This window comes from Tribolium madens, unplaced genomic scaffold, assembly GCF_015345945.1.
Source record: "Tribolium madens isolate multiple individuals breed KSU strain unplaced genomic scaffold, Tmad_KSU_1.1 Scaffold_91;HRSCAF=231;Tcas5.2_LG7, whole genome shotgun sequence".
In the NCBI taxonomy this organism is placed as follows: Eukaryota; Metazoa; Arthropoda; class Insecta; order Coleoptera; family Tenebrionidae; genus Tribolium; species Tribolium madens.
The window spans coordinates 1,551,108-1,568,015 of NW_025401063.1; the positions used below are offsets into that span (position 1 = coordinate 1,551,108).

At 36.0% G+C, this 16,908-nt stretch overlaps 7 protein-coding genes and 1 pseudogene across 7 annotated transcripts; 4 read left to right on the forward strand and 4 right to left on the reverse strand.

Moving 5' to 3' along the window:
• Positions 1-2,758: 2,758 nt before the first annotated feature.
• Positions 2,759-3,935, reverse strand: LOC123010416 (brachyurin-like). Its single transcript, XM_044407292.1, has 5 exons — positions 3,780-3,935; positions 3,510-3,730; positions 3,295-3,464; positions 2,967-3,247; positions 2,759-2,918 (listed from the first exon to the last, which is right to left on the reverse strand). The coding sequence occupies exons 1-5, from the start codon at positions 3,822-3,824 to the stop codon at positions 2,799-2,801; spliced, it is 837 nt and encodes a 278-aa protein (XP_044263227.1). The 5' UTR covers positions 3,825-3,935; the 3' UTR covers positions 2,759-2,798.
• Positions 3,936-4,058: 123 nt separating this feature from the next.
• Positions 4,059-5,456, forward strand: LOC123011717 (annotated as a pseudogene).
• Positions 5,457-5,635: 179 nt separating this feature from the next.
• LOC123011718 lies at positions 5,636-6,109 on the reverse strand. Its single transcript, XM_044409302.1, has 2 exons — positions 6,103-6,109; positions 5,636-5,991 (listed from the first exon to the last, which is right to left on the reverse strand). Exons 1-2 carry the CDS (start codon positions 6,107-6,109, stop codon positions 5,636-5,638), a joined length of 363 nt encoding a protein of 120 aa, XP_044265237.1.
• A 94-nt stretch (positions 6,110-6,203) lies between these two features.
• LOC123010415 (ionotropic receptor 40a-like) lies at positions 6,204-8,810 on the forward strand. Its single transcript, XM_044407290.1, has 11 exons — positions 6,204-6,291; positions 6,340-6,453; positions 6,495-6,685; positions 6,737-7,042; positions 7,088-7,285; positions 7,334-7,652; positions 7,697-7,825; positions 7,870-7,970; positions 8,019-8,181; positions 8,230-8,326; positions 8,372-8,810. The coding sequence occupies exons 1-11, from the start codon at positions 6,204-6,206 to the stop codon at positions 8,808-8,810; spliced, it is 2,145 nt and encodes a 714-aa protein (XP_044263225.1).
• Positions 8,811-8,989: 179 nt separating this feature from the next.
• On the reverse strand, positions 8,990-10,281 carry LOC123011719. Its single transcript, XM_044409303.1, is given in 4 exon segments — positions 8,990-9,088; positions 9,266-9,334; positions 9,380-9,701; positions 9,734-10,281. Coding segments are annotated over 4 exon segments (1,038 nt in total).
• Positions 10,282-10,283: 2 nt separating this feature from the next.
• On the reverse strand, positions 10,284-11,577 carry LOC123011254 (putative gustatory receptor 28b). The gene is made up of 2 exons (XM_044408612.1): positions 10,415-11,577; positions 10,284-10,368 (listed from the first exon to the last, which is right to left on the reverse strand). The coding sequence occupies exons 1-2, from the start codon at positions 11,483-11,485 to the stop codon at positions 10,315-10,317; spliced, it is 1,125 nt and encodes a 374-aa protein (XP_044264547.1). The 5' UTR covers positions 11,486-11,577; the 3' UTR covers positions 10,284-10,314.
• A 1,603-nt stretch (positions 11,578-13,180) lies between these two features.
• LOC123011526 lies at positions 13,181-14,346 on the forward strand. The gene is made up of 3 exons (XM_044408994.1): positions 13,181-14,026; positions 14,076-14,246; positions 14,293-14,346. Exons 1-3 carry the CDS (start codon positions 13,181-13,183, stop codon positions 14,344-14,346), a joined length of 1,071 nt encoding a protein of 356 aa, XP_044264929.1.
• A 116-nt stretch (positions 14,347-14,462) lies between these two features.
• Positions 14,463-16,486, forward strand: LOC123010789 (integrator complex subunit 11). Its single transcript, XM_044407908.1, has 2 exons — positions 14,463-14,540; positions 14,595-16,486. Exon 2 carries the CDS (start codon positions 14,682-14,684, stop codon positions 16,467-16,469), a length of 1,788 nt encoding a protein of 595 aa, XP_044263843.1. The 5' UTR covers positions 14,463-14,540; positions 14,595-14,681; the 3' UTR covers positions 16,470-16,486.
• Positions 16,487-16,908: the final 422 nt, after the last annotated feature.

Consider the following 16,908-nt stretch of genomic DNA (forward strand, 5'->3'; position numbering starts at 1 on the left):
ACTATTTTATTGACATTTTACAAACAAATTGAGTTTGGCGACCCTCAAACTGAGAAAACAAAAAAAACTCCAAAAAAAGTAAAAAAAGCTCATTACGAGTTTATTGTTTTTGGTGGTAAATTATTTTTTAATAACTGCTTTTATTTCGAAATACGAAACAAAAAAATAATATTAAAACTTTTGTGAAAAAATGTTGTGGGAAGTCATACCTCGAGAGCTGACATTTCCACTATTTTATTGACATTTTACAAACAAATTGAGTTTTTGACATTTGATAGTACGTATTTTGTGTAATCTTTTAATAAATTACTTTCCGACCACGGAATATAATCACAAATCGTCACACATATTACCATGGTGATTGAGTAAAGTTCCTTTTTGTAGGTATATTTATTGTTTACATTTTTTTTCTTTAATTTTAAGTCTGTTGCATTCTTACATACCTTGACGTTTTTACACTTGCGTTCTTAAGTTTTTAAGTTTGTAGCTTTACTTTTAACATTATTATCATTATTTTTAACTAGTTTTTATTTATTTTTATTCTAACGTTTTTGAGTATTCGTTATACCTACTTTTATTTTATAGATTAAAAAAAAGTTTATGTTCAGTATAAATTTATTGGTCTTTTTACAAACTACCACTGATAAATAATAATATACGAGGTGGTTTTGAAAGACACATACTAAATATCACTAGTGCCTCGTGAAAGTTACGCCACTGAATTATAAAAGTAGTACTGGTTGCGCAGCAAACTATTTACGGTTGGTTGCTACTTACTACTGAATGTACAATGAAAAATTACGAAAAGTGAGTGGCGTAGATCATGTATGGGAATAGTAAATTAAAAAAGTTGAATTTTTTTTGTCTTGAAATAACTATATTGGTAGAAAAAAAATTAAAACGTTAAAAATGTAAGTAAAAATGTAGTAATTAATTTTACATGAAATTTCATACAAAAAAATAATATGAAAATTTTCGTGACAAAAATGATCAAATAGTAGATTAAATGCGTGTTGGAAAATGTGGCATACTCCAAGGGCTGACATTTCTACTGTAGTTTGTACACTATTTAAATGACAAACACATTTCTTTAAATAATAAAATAACTACTTTGAAACAATATTCTTTTTTCTTAATTTTTAGTACAAAAACTTACCTTTTTTATATTTCTTTTCACTTACCTTTTGTTTACTTATAACCGATTAATTTATTAACATTATTAACACTGTTGTGGTTACATGTTTTAAAGTTCGCGCTCTTATATATAGGCCCGCCATCTTTTGGTGCTTATTTAAGCTAGTTTTATGCGTTTTGAGTTCTTATTTGCCCTTATGCTCTCTTTTTCTCTTATGATACTTATTATAGAACATGTGCACATGTTTTAAAGTCTTATACACCCGCCATCTTTTATTGCTTATACGAGTTAGTATTTAAATTTAAATTAGTGAAAAATTGTTGGCTTTACCGGGGATCGAACCCGGACCTACCTGCTGGAAAGCGGGACCTTATGCCGCTAGGCCACCACGCCGCCCGACAGTCTCAATGTTTTAACTCAATATATTCATACAGACTTACATAAAATTTTCCAAAAAAATTTTGTTTGCATTTTTACAACGTTTTTATACTTTTATAAGTTTTTCGAACTTCCAAGAGTGCAAATAGTTTGATTTTGAAATTTCAATTTTTTAGATTTTTGTCGAAATTTTAAGCGATTTTTGAATATAATAACTTTGAAATTGTTGACTAGTTTTTTTTTGTTTAATACCGTTGGAAAGCAAATTTAATTTTTTATCATGTAAACAAGATAATTGTTTTACGTTAAATAGTTATCGAGAAAATTGTTGATAAAGTCAAAAATATTCTTCTAAATATTTTACATACTATATACAGGGTGAATATAAAGTATGGTACCAAGCAGTTTTATTTTTAATCATTTGCCTCCAGAAAATAATAATTAATATAAATTAAAGTAATATAAAAAATGTGATCGTATTTTCAGAATGAAATTTTGTTTTGTTTTTGAGTTATGCGATTGTTTTTGTCAAAATTGCAATTTATGTGAAAAAATTTTTTTGAAAAAATTAAATATAAAGCAGATAGTTGTAATCCTTAGAGTATAGCTTTTATGAGAAAAATGATTTTATAGTGGGTTGCCATTTAAAAAAATATTTTTTTTGTAGAACTCGAAAACAAAAGGAAATTTCGAAAAAATTTACTCTTCTTAAATCATCACATTTTTATAGTACTTTATCACTCGTTAATTAGTTTTTTCAAAAAATAAATAATTTAAGCAAAAAACGTTTGGTTCCATACTTTTTATTCACCTGGTATGTAAAAACATATTGTACGTTTGAGTACAGTTTTGCGTAAAAATTTGTGAATTTCGTAAAGTTATGACAACATCGAAAATAATTCTATACAAAATTCCAATATTTAATTTGGTTGTTTCTAAAATATAATTTTAATTTAACCCCTTAAACCCCCTTTTCACTGCGCCACTGTACCAACCTATTTGCGGTTGCTAAGATACGTTTTATGAAAAGTTACGAGACGTCAGTGGTGTAGATCATGTATGGGAATAGTAAATTAAAAAGGCTGAATTTTTCTTCTCTTGAAATAAATATGTTGGTAGGAAAAAAAATGTAAATAAAGATGTAAGTGTGTATGACACTTAGTCTTGTCAATTTTTATTGATATCTTAATCTCATATTTTAGACTTCAATTGTTGCTAAATCTTATCTTGAGGTCAAAAAAGTGATAATTGTTTATATCAATTTATTTATTGTTTTCTACAATTTTTAATTAACTACAACATCGGAATTCTCTGCAATCCAGTCCAAATATTTGGTGACTCGCGTGTACACAGAGGGCCATCCAATTTCACACCCGAACGAAATACCAAACGAGGTGACACCAATCTGGAACAAATTGATAATTTTTTGTTTTCCCCCCACTCAAATCCTTACCAATTCGCCGGTGGAGGCCACCAATGGGCCACCCGAATCCCCACTGCACGTCGATTTACCATCATCTCCATGGGCACAAAGATGTGTGTCTTGAATCACCCCCAAGTAGTACAAATTGCAAACACCGTTTTCCCCCACTGGAACTTGGACAGATCGGAGAACTTCACTGATGCTTTCGGCCTTATCGGAGTCTTTTCCCCACCCACTGGCAGTGGCGAGGTCATCCAAATAGTCCTTTTCGGCATCAGCGCGAGATGGGAGTGGTACCGTCTTGATGTTGTCTTCATTTCATTGTTAATTGGAGTGAAGAAACAGGGGAAATACTTACCATTAAGTTCGACGACTCCTTCAGGAATTCGAAGAATGGCAAGATCGTTTTGAAGAGTCAATCGGTCCCATTTTGGGTGAACCATAACTTCGCTGCTGTTAACTCTGATTTGTTCTGGTTCTGCCTCCCGGATTTTGTGGGCCCCTAACACGATCTCAATGTTTTTGGACCTAAATAGCACCATGAGTACCATTCAAAAATAAGTATTGACTCACAATTCCCCACAATGGGCCGCTGTGAGTACCGTAGTCGGCGAAAGGAGAGAACCACCGCAGAAAGCAGTACCTTCATCTGTGGGAATGAGGAGACCCACTTGGTACGGCAAGGAGTGTGGTACTACTTCATTTCCTCCGGTGATTCTAACACCGGGTTTGAAGTTGACTGGTCTTCGTGCAGGGAAGAGGGGTTTCACGTGGGCTGGTTTGAGTTGGCTGGCCTGTAAAACACTGTTAAATGGAAAAATAAATAAGTTGGGGTTTGAATACTTGAGCCAAAGCCACACTAAGAACGACACAGATGATGAGCTTCATGTTTGTTGCTTATCATTATTTTTGGCACTTATTTATATAGGAAGGGTTTAAGTGGGCCTTGATTTTATCTCAAGTGGTTATAGAAATTTTGGAGTTGACGTCTGAAGATAGTTTGCAAATAATGATCTATTTTGGGCAATTAATAATCAAGGTTGTTTGATGAAAATTGAGATTATCAACCAACACACTTGTAACATTATTTGAGAAAATTTATTTGTTGTTTTTGAATGTCAAATGAAAATAGCTGGCACTGGTTTGGGAATTCAAAACCTGTGATAATTTAGAAAATTATAGGAAATAAAGAAAAGAGTTTTAGAAATAAATTTATTAGAGAAATTACAATATCCTTTTATTCGGGCATCAATAATTTGATGTGGTTTCCAAAATTTTCGCATTATTGCCGGTCAAAAAACACCAACGTTTGCAAAAACTCGTCCCTTGTGTTTATTTGATCAGTTTTAGTGTCATTTTATCGATTGGTGTGGTTTGAATTTCGGTTTATGTGACACGAGATGGAAATTCGATTTCTTTGGCTAGTGGTTGGTTGGATTTTTATTTAGGGATCACCATCCAAACCGTTTGTGTCATTCCCAATTGCATAAACGTGAGGAAAATCACACTTTTCTTTCATAAAATCCAACGGATTGATAAGCAATTCAGGCTTTTAGAAAGTCCAATTAATTATAGAAAAATTTCGATTTTTACGAATTTGGCCACACTTGTGGTTTTCACCGAATTCGTGGTTGTTTTCATCCTTGATTATATTTTATTCGTGGAAAATGAATCGATTTTGTACTTGATTTTCTCCTATTGTCCCATTTTGACAACGGGGATTGTGAAAATCCAATTTGCGACTTGTGTTTACCTGATTTTGCAAAGAGTCAGACATGTGGGACTTGGATTGAAGAAAATTGAACAAGTGTCAAGTGAGTATTTTGGAAAAACACAAATTGTGATTTTTTTCCCAAAGAAAATCGTTTTTTGGCCGTTTTGGATATACTTCATGGTGTTCACAACGAACTATACAGTCTGTGCGAACTCGCAAATTCGCTCTACGGTTTTCAGAATTTTTTATTTGTTTTGTCGACATTTTCTATCTGTGTTACCCAATTTTACTACAGTTACGACAGTGGATTCGACAATGATGACTTTGTTGATGTTTTTTTCACCCTACAGTGGGCCTTTTTGCAATTTTTGGAAATTTTCGCACTTGCGTATATTTGCGACAAAATGCAACTCAAGATAATTAAACTAAATTTTCGCCATTTGATTTATTTCCACCTCTAGATTGTTGAAATAAAGTACTCAATTAATAAACTACTGTTCAAATCAAATGACCAAAAAATCACGTTGGAGGTGAGTGTTTGTGAATCAAAAGTTCAATTTGATTTTTTCTCAAAGTTGAAGACTTTTTCCATGCATGAATTCCATCGAAAAGTCYAATTTACAGCTTGGRAACTTTTCAGCTTCGATTTCARGATGATACAAATGGTAAAWTTTAATTTTTTTATTTATTTTTACAGTAAATTTCAGCTCTGTGGCTTGATAACGACATATCTGATAATTATGATTCAGCTCGACGTTGCGAGATCGACAACTAATTTTGKTAAAAAYTCCAGCAGTGTTGAATAAACAAACAAAACAGTGTTTTTGTCATTTCCACACTCATAATTATTTTATATAACATTTGTTTCAAATTGTTTTGGACAGTCTGGGTTAATTTAAATTTGACGTTTATTCACCACACGAAAAGTGTGATTCACAACAAATGTTTTAATTTTTTATTTTTGAGTTATTGAACTTTACATAAATTACTCTAAATATTCCAATGTTGCGACAAACGCCTCGTGCATGGCCCTTCTGTAAATCCCCCTCACAGCATCGCCAACTGCTTCAAGTTTTGCGACGCAACAATGTTTGATTTTTCTCAAATAAACAAATCTGTGTTTTTGTTTTTTGTATTTGTACGTTTTTTTGTGTTTGTTGACCAAAATTTCAGCAAGTAGAATCAAACCTGAAAATAAATTTCCGATGCAAAGCAAGTAGAAAGTCCCTTGAAGCATTTTAATGCTGATGGGTTGGAGTTTTTCGTTTTCTTCACTGACTTTGGCCACTCTTCGATTTTCTTTTTTGACACCAGCTTCAGACGTTGTTTGTTTCTTTTTCCCTAATGGGTTTCAGTTATTTTCTTTATAATTCCTGCTTTCAAACGACAAAAAAATTGATGCTAATGATAAAGTCACAAGTGCCAATAAAGCACAATTTATTAAAATTTTACTTAACATTTTCGTAATATTTCTGTCAATCAATTAAGTATTGCATGATAGTTTACCGCTCGTTTCGTAATAAAATAGTGTCCTACAACTTATATTATCCACAATGAAAGCACTTCTTCTCCTCACTGTTATCTTCTCTCCCAGTTTATGTGTTTTTATACCAAAACACCGCAATTTTCCAGCCCCTCATTGTAAGTAAAACACGCAAATTTTTCATTTTTGATAACTAAAGTGTTCAGATGGAATCGAAGAACTGAGACGCGACCACGGGGGCGACCTCGTTAGTGCCGCCTTTGACATCGTCGACGGCTTTCTCTTTCAAGAAATTTGCATTTGTTTCGATAAAAACACAAGTAATTGATTGAAAATCCCGAATACTACACGAATCGTTTAGATAAAAACTTCTTGCAGCACCTTTTGGTACACTTTGTCCGAAACAACATCGCCATCAAACTCTTCAATATCACAACTGTTGAAATCCAAGACAAATATTTGGCATTTTTGAACTACCAAGTGACGAATCATCTCGGGGCGAACACCATATTTTTCAGCTCGCACAAATTCTACGAACACGTTCTTCTCGAAGTAAAATTTATTTATTTAAATAAGACAAAGTTGTAGATTTTTTTTTATTAGATCAATGATCGTGATTACATTCGTCGTAACTTGATTTATATTTTCAACTGGGGTCGGAGGCCCTTTAGCCGCTATTTTATCAGGAATATAATGTCCGTGATGAAGGTTTTCGTCATTACAAACCCGCGAAACGACACTTTTCGCATTTTTTACAACCAGGCGGTACCCCACAAGAAGCACCATCTGGAAATGGTCAATTGGTGGCAACACGGAGTTGGCCTTTTCAACCATCCCACACTACCAGCCAAATACAATAATGTGTTTAAAGATTTCAAAAAAAATATTTTTCGAATACCAGTGATTCATGTAAATTTAGTTTCTAAAAGTTACAAACGTAAAATTGATTTTTAGAAACCCCCATGGCATTTCGTCCAGTACGCTAACGACTCTATTAAAGTGACCGGAGGCCGCGACGACCGGATTTTATCCCTCTTGTCCAAAAAACTCAACTTTCGGTACGAGTACTTCGACCCTCCGGAACGCATCCAAGGGTCCTCAGCGTCGGAAAATGGCACTTTCAAAGGGGTTTTAGGCCTGATTTGGAAACGAGTAATCAAAAACCACACTAGAGCCCCGAATTCAATTATTTTTCCACAGCAAGCTGAGTTTTTCATCGGCGATGTGGCCCTAAGCCACGAACGCGCGAACTACGTCGAATTCTCGTTTATCACTTTGGCTGATAGTGGAGCTTTTATCACTCACGCTCCCAGTAAGCTAAACGAGGCTTTAGCCCTTCTTCGGCCCTTCCAATGGCAGGTTTGGCCCGCCATTGGGGTGACTTTCGTGCTCGTGGGACCGGTACTTTACGCAATTATTGCGCTGCCTAATGCCTGGAGACCTAGGTTTCGAGTGAGGTCACATGCACGACTTTTCTTCGATTGTACGTGGTTTACCACGACTGTGCTTTTGAAACAAAGTAAGGAAAATTGGGGGTTTTTGGTACTACTTTGTGGATTTTAGCCGGGAAAGAGCCAAGTTCGAGTCACAAAGCGAGGTTTTTTATTATCATTCTCTCGATTTCCTCCACGTATGTGATTAATGACATGTATTCGGCTAATTTGACTTCGTTGCTTGCTAAACCGGGACGAGGTGGGGTGGTACTTGACGGGGATTTTAACAAAAAGTTGTTTCAGAGAAGGCTATTAATAATTTGAATCAATTGGAGAAAGCTATGGCGACTAGAGGCTATGATTTGTATGTTGAGAGGCATAGCTCGTCTTATAGCCTATTTGAGGTACTGATGGTACTTGTGGTGTTTTTGTAGAGGGAATGTTGTTTTTAGAATGGGACGGGGATTTATAGTCGATTATGGCAAATGATGAATCGACGCCAAACCCATTTTCTTCTAGAATCAGTGGAGGAAGGGGTGCAACTTGTCAGGGATAGTACCAACAAGGCTGTTATTGCCGGCCGTGAAACCCTCTTTTTTGACATTCAAAGATTTGGTACTATGATTCTTAAAATTCTTAATTTTTTTAAACTTGGGAAATTAGGTGCCAGCAATTTTCACTTGAGTGAGAAATTAAATACAGCATACTCAGCAATTGCCTTGCAATTGGGTTGCCCTTACATCGAAGAAATCAATAAAATGTGACTATTTTCATGTTTGGATGATTTTTAGTACTTTTTTTGTAGCCTTATGGCGATTTTCGAGGCCGGAATTATAACGAAAATGACCGAAAATGAGTACGAACAATTAGGGAAAAAGAAAGAAACAACGTCTGAAACCGAAAAAGAGTTAATACCCGGTGTCAAAAAAGAAAATCGAAGAGTGGCCAAAGTCAGTGAAGATAACGAAAAACTCCAACCGATCAGCATTAAAATGCTTCAAGGGACTTTCTACTTGCTTTGCATCGGAAATTTATTTTCAGGTTTGATTCTACTTGCTGAAATTTTGGTCAACAAACACAAAAAAACGTACAAATACAAAAAACAAAAACACAGATTTGTTTATTTGAGAAAAATCAAACATTGTTGCGTCGCAAAACTTGAAGCAGTTGGCGATGCTGTGAGGGGGATTTACAGAAGGGCCATGCACGAGGCGTTTGTCGCAACATTGGAATATTTAGAGTAATTTATGTAAAGTTCAATAACTCAAAAATAAAAAATTAAAACATTTGTTGTGAATCACACTTTTCGTGTGGTGAATAAACGTCAAATTTAAATTAACCCAGACTGTCCAAAACAATTTGAAACAAATGTTATATAAAATAATTATGAGTGTGGAAATGACAAAAACACTGTTTTGTTTGTTTATTCAACACTGCTGGARTTTTTAACAAAATTAGTTGTCGATCTCGCAACGTCGAGCTGAATCATAATTATCAGATATGTCGTTATCAAGCCACAGAGCTGAAATTTACTGTAAAAATAAATAAAAAAATTAAAWTTTACCATTTGTATCATCYTGAAATCGAAGCTGAAAAGTTYCCAAGCTGTAAATTRGACTTTTCGATGGAATTCATGCATGGAAAAAGTCTTCAACTTTGAGAAAAAATCAAATTGAACTTTTGATTCACAAACACTCACCTCCAACGTGATTTTTTGGTCATTTGATTTGAACAGTAGTTTATTAATTGAGTACTTTATTTCAACAATCTAGAGGTGGAAATAAATCAAATGGCAAAAATTTAGTTTAATTACCTTGAGTTGCACTTTGTCGCAAATATAAGCAAGTGCGAAAATTTCCAAAAATTGCAAAAAGGCCCACTGCAGGGTGAAAAAAACATCAACAAAGTCATCATTGTCGAATCCACTGTCGTAACAGTAATAAAATTGGGTAACACAGATGGAAAAAGTCGACAAAACGAATAAAAAATTCTGAAAACCGTAGAGCGAATTTGCGAGTTCGCACAGACTGCATAGTTCGTTGTGAACACCATGAAGTATATCCAAAACGGCCAAAAAACGATTTTCTTTAGGAAAAAAATCACAATTTGTGTTTTTCCAAAATACTCACTTGACACTTGTTCAATTTTCTTCAATCCAAGTCCCACATGTCTGACTCTTTGCAAAATCAGGTAAACACAAGTCGCAAATTGGATTTTCACAATCCCCGTTGTCAAAATGGGACAATAGGAGAAAATCAAGTACAAAATCGATTCATCTTCCACGAATAAAATATAATCAGGGATGAAAACAACCACGAATTCGGTGAAAACCACAAGTGTGGCCAAATTCGTAAAAATCGAAATTTTTCTATAATTAATTGGACTTTCCAAAAGCCTGAATTGCTTATCGATCCGTTGGATTTTATCAAAGAAAAGTGTGATTTTCCTCACGTTTATGCAATTGGAAATGACACAAACGGTTTGGATGGTGATCCCCAAATAAAAATCCAACCAACCACTAGCCAAAGAAATCGAATTTCTATCTCGTGTCACATAAACCGAAATTCCAACCACACCAATCGATAAAATGACACTAAAACTGATCGAATAAACACAAGGGACGAGTTTTTGCAAACGTTGGTGTTTTTTGACCGGCAATAATGCGAAAATTTTGGAAACCACCATCAAATTATTGATGCCCGAATAAAGCGACATTGTAATTCCTCTAATAACTTTATTTCTAAGTGATTAAAAATTGAACTGGATCAATATAACTAAGTAAGTGGTCAGGGCCGCAATCATCTGAAATTAAATGATAATTAAGACAGTTAGAGACCTGGGGGCTCACCATATGGCAAAACGTCCAATCTAGTTGAAAAAAATCCTTCGCAGTGAACTGTAATCTGGTGTTGAGGAGTCTAATCGCGACCAATTGCAAGTGTCGCACTCTCTTATCCACCTCATTCTTCAACGCATATTTGTTCCAAATATCGTGCACAAAAGTGGCCGTTTTGTTGGCATGTCTTTGGGTCCGACTAAACATTGCCACCATCACCAGAAACCAATAGAAGCAGAAGAAAAGGAAAAAAATATTGAAAGTGTAGATGACAATAAGCGAGTTGGTGTCTTCATGCCTTGACCTGATGTGGATGAAGAGATACATCGTGTCAATGACGTAACCAAACCACATGATCATGCCCGTGATTGTGGTGATTTCAAACAAACCGCTGATTTTGACCGTCAATCTGACCAGTTTGTAGTGCAAATGTGACAATTCTTGGATTTTTTGCATGTTGAAAGTGACTTCGTCTTGCTTCAAGTTCTTCACTTTTTCGATTTTCGTCAGAGGAAAGATGACAAAGAGATCAACGGATTTGATCTGGCGTTGAAAATTCTGGTTGATTTGGTCGAATTTGGTGGAGATGTCGTCGAGGATGTCGCTGAGGAAGAGGTGGTCCAAGGCGTTGACCACCAGGGGGAGAAAACAGAAGAAATAGTAACTCACATCGCTTGGTAAAAACGGGTAAAATAAAATATTGCTGGTGATTGAGGCAAATAATCCACTCCTCACCCATTGGTGCGTGTTGGTGGTTTTGGTTCTGATTGAGTTGATTTGGAGAGGTTCCAGGGTTCTTAGGAGGGTTTTTAAGTCGTTGCTGCGTTTGTAAAACATTACCATTGAGGTTAACATTGCGAGAAAGCCGGTGTAACCGGCCATTTGGTCGATGTATTTGAACATTCCTGTGAGGTTTCGGGTGTAGGTTGTGTAGATGTAGGAGATGTAGAAGAAGTAGGAGTAGAAAGGGAGGCACCAGAAACGGGAGATGAAAGAGGAATCGGAGTTGAGAGGGAATTGGATAATCCCCAGGAGTTTGTAAAGGAGGATTAGAGGGAGTGGAGTATTGGCAAGGAGACGCATTTTTGAGGAGTAAATATTGAGGACAAAATTGTTTTTGTTTTGAAACAAGATCAAGTAATTATTGTAAGTGCTTGATTAAGTCTAATACTAATAATTTCCTATTGTTTTGACGTTTAAAAAATCTAATTAAATTAACTCTTTGTTTCAATTGAAGTGTATTTTTTTGTTGAATTAGACATTTTTCATCAAGAAAAATTGTTCGTAAAATAAATATAAAAATGCCTACTATCAATTTCGTTTTCTTTCGTTTAATTGCCATAAACCGAATTTCAAACCCCCAAAACTTATGCAACCACAAATTCAAGCGTGTGTGTATGTAGCCGACTATCACCAACCTTAAGAAAGTGCAATAAAGCGCGCGAATTCAAATTTGGGAATTTCGAACCCAAATATCTCGAAAACTATGCGTCGCACGTAAAAATTAAGTATGTCAAAAAAGATGCGCAATGAAAGGTTCCATCGAATGGTTTAGTCGAATTTGATTTTGGCGATGGTCATTTTCGTATCTGGCTTAGGAAAAACAAAATACCTACCTCATTTTATATTTTTAAAGTCTATGCTTTTAGCTGAGATGTATGAGGGGTAACACGATAGGGTTATTTTCAGTTTGAAAAACCCACCCCTAAAATGTTTTTTTAACAAAGCGACTTATTTTATGTCATGTAGTAGGGTTATGAATGGAGAAAATAATTCCATAATTTGAGATTTTTTGGTCAACTAAAAACCGAGATATTGAATTAAATTATGTCGGAACAATGTTTTTTTATTGTCAGCTTTGCATCATTCGATTTGCGTGAAAAAAAAAAAAAAGAAATGGGGGTTTATCTAATATGACCCGTTTGACCTATTTGATTTATCGTGATCCGACTAAAGTTACAAAAAAATTGATTCAAAATTTTTGAAACTTGATCCAATAACATTTTATGCAGTTATTTGAGTCTTTAGGACCTCTAGAAATGTAAAAAACGTAAAATGGATCAATTTTAAAGTTAAAATTTTTTTGGATTTTTGTCAAGATTTTGGTCGATTTTTGGCACCCGGAGCGCTCTATTAGCAATAACTCCGGACTTATTGGCAACAATCCCTTATATTTAGTACCGTTGGAAAGAGAATTTAATTTTCTATCATATATTAAAAAGTTCAGTGCTCTACGATGAATAGTTATCGAGAAAATTTCTGATAAAGTCAAAAATATCGAAAATTTAAATCCGACTATAACTTCAAAACTACTACGAATTTTACAGTTTTCTTGTCGCTTTTAAAAGGCAAAAATAGTAATAACATAATGTTTGACTTGGTGATTTCAAAACAAATAAATTTTTTGCTTTTCCTTTTTTAAATTATCTAACTCAATTTATTGTCATTGTGTTATTCGATATTTTTGCTTTTTGCTTTTTCAAGTACAAAAGTGAATAATAAGTAATTAATTTACGTCATTTTTTTATGTTAAACACATTTTGGTAGAATTTATCTTTTTATAAATGGAAGAAATATTTGAATGATTTTAAAAAAGATTCTTCACAATAATGCTGCCACATTCGAGAGTTACAAAATTAACAATATTACAAAAATACCTATGACATGGGAGTAATTTTTCGAATTATGTTTACCAAACGAATTAATTTACTTAAGTGTTTAGGTAAATTAGAAACACCCAATTTGGGTCAATAAGCCACTCACTACTAGTTTATCACAATGTATTTATTTGAAACAATTCCAAACTACATGATATTTATATACAGGTCTTTGGGAATCGTCCAATTTTGTCCAGAAACTTCTAATAAAATCGTCAAGGTATTTCCTTACTTCTTTTACGTTTCGTTACATCTGTATTTTCTACACACTTGTTTCAAATTTCCCTCCGACTATATGACTCTCACTTTCACTGGTCTTTTTCACTACATTGACTTGTTATCAACTGTTGGAAACGTCTTATCGATGATAACATCACTGGTCATGTTTCACAAAAGAAACAAACAACTCAAATTTCTCTTGAAGGAAACCGACAAACTTGAAATTTACACAAATGAAAAGTCGCGCTTTAGTTGCATACAAATTTTGCTCTTTGCCAGCATAATAGGTCTCATTTTAACACCCTTCTCCAAAGAACTACCGTTAAATTTATCATTTTTTTATTTCATACCACTGTTTATCAATATTTTTGATCACATATTCCTGGGCGATATTCTAAAGTTTGTTTCATTTAAATTCGATATGATAAATGACCATTTGCGAACCCAAATCAAAACCGACGATGAAGACACCAAAACGAACATTCGACGAGTCCAAGAACTGTCGCTTTTTCATTACAATTTGGTCGGTTTAATAAAAAAAATTACTGGTCTTTTTGAAAGCACAACATTGGCAGCAATGTGGCTGTGGTTTGGGTACATGGTCGAGAGTTGTTACCAAATTGTGCAACTCCTTGTTCATGGAAATTCTTCCTTTTGGGCGATTTTCGCGTTGAATTGTTGTTTTGGTCTTACTCAAATTCTATGGTTGTGTTTTCTACTACAAAGATTCACAACGACTCAAAACAAGGTAAATGGTTCAAATTTGGGGTAAATGGTTGGGCTAAAACCGTTTCCAGGCTAACTTGACTGCGTCTTATTTACACGAAATTTGGAATAAATATTCGCAAAAAGGGAAAATTGACCCCAATGTGCGTTATCTTCAATTAATTGCCATTCGATTTTACAACACCAAAGTGAGGTTTACTGCAAAGGATTTTTTTAATCTGGATTGGACTTTTGGGCATTTGGTAATGAAAATCAACGAAATTTAGACTTTTTACGGTTTTTTTGCAGATGATTGCGGCGGTTGCCACCTATGTGGTAATCCTGGTCGAGATTGAAATCTAAGTTTTTACTTATTCCCTACATTATAGGCAACCAGTAAAACACATCTCTAATGTTTTTGTTAATCTTAGATTGGTAGCGCTCGCATGGTAGCTCTATTTGCCGATAACCAAACTACCTACTACTTTTAATTTGTGATTTATTGGTGCAAATAAATTTTATAGATAATTTTGTAATTAGTTACAGTGTTTTTCACGGTGATAATTAATATTTACAAAGATTTCAAATTTTATAAAGTCAGAATTTTGTAGTAGGTTATTTGTCGCCGTGGTCGAACAATCTACTCGCAACATAACCTCAAATGCTGTTTCCACTTATTAAAGTTTTTCAAGCAAACAATGCCCGACATCAAGATAACCCCTTTGGGGGCCGGTCAAGACGTGGGTCGCAGTTGTATCCTTCTCACAATGGGTGGTAAAAACATAATGTTGGACTGCGGCATGCACATGGGGTACAATGACGAGCGCCGCTTCCCCGACTTCTCCTACATATCCCAAGAGGGCCCCCTCACCTCCTACATCGACTGTGTAATCATCTCGCACTTCCATCTCGACCACTGCGGGGCTTTGCCCTACATGTCTGAAATGGTGGGCTACTCGGGCCCCATCTACATGACCCACCCCACCAAAGCCATCGCCCCCATCCTCCTCGAAGACATGCGTAAAGTCTCCGTGGAGAAAAAGGGTGACCAGAATTTCTTCACCTCCCAAATGATCAAAGACTGCATGAAGAAAGTCATCGCTGTGACCCTCCACCAGTCTTTGATGGTGGACAACGAGATTGAGATTAAAGCGTACTACGCGGGACACGTCCTGGGGGCTGCCATGTTCTGGATCCGCGTGGGGGCCCAATCCGTGGTGTACACCGGCGACTACAACATGACCCCCGACCGGCACTTGGGGGCTGCCTGGATCGACAAATGTCGCCCCGATTTGCTCATCTCGGAGTCGACCTACGCCACCACGATCCGCGACTCGAAACGCTGCCGCGAACGCGACTTCTTGAAGAAAGTCCACGAGTGTATGGACCACGGGGGCAAAGTCCTAATCCCGGTGTTTGCCCTCGGACGCGCCCAAGAACTCTGCATCCTCCTCGAGACGTACTGGGAACGCATGAACCTGAAAGCCCCCGTGTACTTCGCCCTGGGGCTCACCGAAAAGGCCAACAACTACTACAAAATGTTCATCACGTGGACGAATCAAAAAATCAGAAAGACTTTTGTGCAACGAAACATGTTTGATTTCAAACATATTAAGCCTTTCGACCGCTCGTATATCGACAATCCGGGCCCCATGGTGGTGTTTGCGACCCCTGGGATGCTCCACGCCGGACTCAGCCTCCAAATCTTCAAAAAGTGGGCCCCCAACGAGAACAACATGGTCATCATGCCCGGCTTTTGCGTGCAAGGCACTGTGGGGCACAAAATCCTCAATGGGGCCAAACGAGTCGAATTCGAAAACAAGCAAATCGTCGAAGTGAAAATGTCCGTTGAATATATGAGTTTCTCGGCCCATGCTGATGCCAAAGGAATAATGCAATTAATCCAACATTGTGAGCCCCGAAATGTGATGCTTGTCCACGGCGAGGCCGAGAAAATGGAGTTTCTCAAACAGAAAATCCTCCAGGAGTTCAACATCAATTGTTATAACCCCGCCAATGGGGAGACTTGTGTTATTTCAACCCCGGTCAAGATCCCCATTGATGTCTCACTCCCGCTGCTCAAATCCGAAGCGAGGAAGTTTAGCGCTTTGCCCCCCGACCCCAAACGGAGACGCACCCTCCATGGAGTGCTCGTAATGAAGGAGAATAATGTGTGTTTGATGGATGTGGAGGATGCGTGCAAGGAGGCTGGGATTAATAGACACATTATTCGGTTCTCCTCTACGGTTCATATTAATGATACAGGACCGGCTTTAGCCACCGCACATAAATTGCACGTTTTTATCAAAGAGAATTTGCCACAATGGTCGGTGACCTTCGCCGAAGGGGAGATTTCAATCGAGTCGGTTTTGGTCAAGGTGGAGGGGGATGAAGACGAACAAAAGAACGTCTACGTCTCGTGGACCAATCAGGATGAGGATCTAGGGAGTTATATTTTGAATTTGTTGAATCGAATGGGACAATAATTTATTTTTTGTTGATATTAGTTTTTTTGAAATTACGCGCCAGTTTGTTGCCAACCTAAACCGAAATTCCCCTAATTTCAAATACTGGATAAAATTGAGAACAACACCCTTATTTTTTTATCAAAATTACAAAAGTTGCCCAAAACTTGCTTCACATTTAATTAATTGCAACGATTTTAGTCTAATTTTGATTAATTGCAACGTTAAACATAAAATACAGCTAAATACTTGGCACATTAAAATCACGAAATAATTTTAAAATTTGTTGAGAAATAGTTTGTTGCCAACCTAAACCAAGATTCCCCCACTGTTCAAAGTGGTGAGTTTTGACCACTAAAGTCAATAAAACTAGCTTCAAATCTAATTAATCATCACGATTTTGACGCAAATATAATTCGTTACGGCGTTAAATATGAAGTACAACTATTTTTCACATTAA

Excerpts from the sequence above, each read along its gene's own strand:
- LOC123011526 (XM_044408994.1), top strand. The coding sequence starts at position 13,181 with ATGTATTTATTTGAAACAATTCCAAACTACATGATATTTATATACAGG. Across the intron at positions 14,027-14,075 it reads TCACAACGACTCAAAACAAG|GCTAACTTGACTGCGTCTTA; the intron begins GTAAATGGTTCA and ends AACCGTTTCCAG. Across the intron at positions 14,247-14,292 it reads ATTGGACTTTTGGGCATTTG|ATGATTGCGGCGGTTGCCAC; the intron begins GTAATGAAAATC and ends GTTTTTTTGCAG.
- LOC123010415 (XM_044407290.1), top strand. The coding sequence starts at position 6,204 with ATGAAAGCACTTCTTCTCCTCACTGTTATCTTCTCTCCCAGTTTATGT. Across the intron at positions 7,653-7,696 it reads GACTGTGCTTTTGAAACAAA|CCGGGAAAGAGCCAAGTTCG; the intron begins GTAAGGAAAATT and ends TGTGGATTTTAG. Across the intron at positions 7,826-7,869 it reads GCTTGCTAAACCGGGACGAG|AGAAGGCTATTAATAATTTG; the intron begins GTGGGGTGGTAC and ends AAGTTGTTTCAG.
- LOC123010789 (XM_044407908.1), top strand. The coding sequence starts at position 14,682 with ATGCCCGACATCAAGATAACCCCTTTGGGGGCCGGTCAAGACGTGGGT.
- LOC123010416 (XM_044407292.1), bottom strand. The coding sequence starts at position 3,824 with ATGAAGCTCATCATCTGTGTCGTTCTTAGTGTGGCTTTGGCTCAA. Across the intron at positions 3,731-3,779 it reads TTAGTGTGGCTTTGGCTCAA|GCCAGCCAACTCAAACCAGC; the intron begins GTATTCAAACCC and ends AGTGTTTTACAG. Across the intron at positions 2,919-2,966 it reads TGGCCTCCACCGGCGAATTG|ATTGGTGTCACCTCGTTTGG; the intron begins GTAAGGATTTGA and ends AATTTGTTCCAG.
- LOC123011254 (XM_044408612.1), bottom strand. The coding sequence starts at position 11,485 with ATGCGTCTCCTTGCCAATACTCCACTCCCTCTAATCCTCCTTTACAAA. Across the intron at positions 10,369-10,414 it reads ATTGGACGTTTTGCCATATG|ATGATTGCGGCCCTGACCAC; the intron begins GTGAGCCCCCAG and ends ATTTAATTTCAG.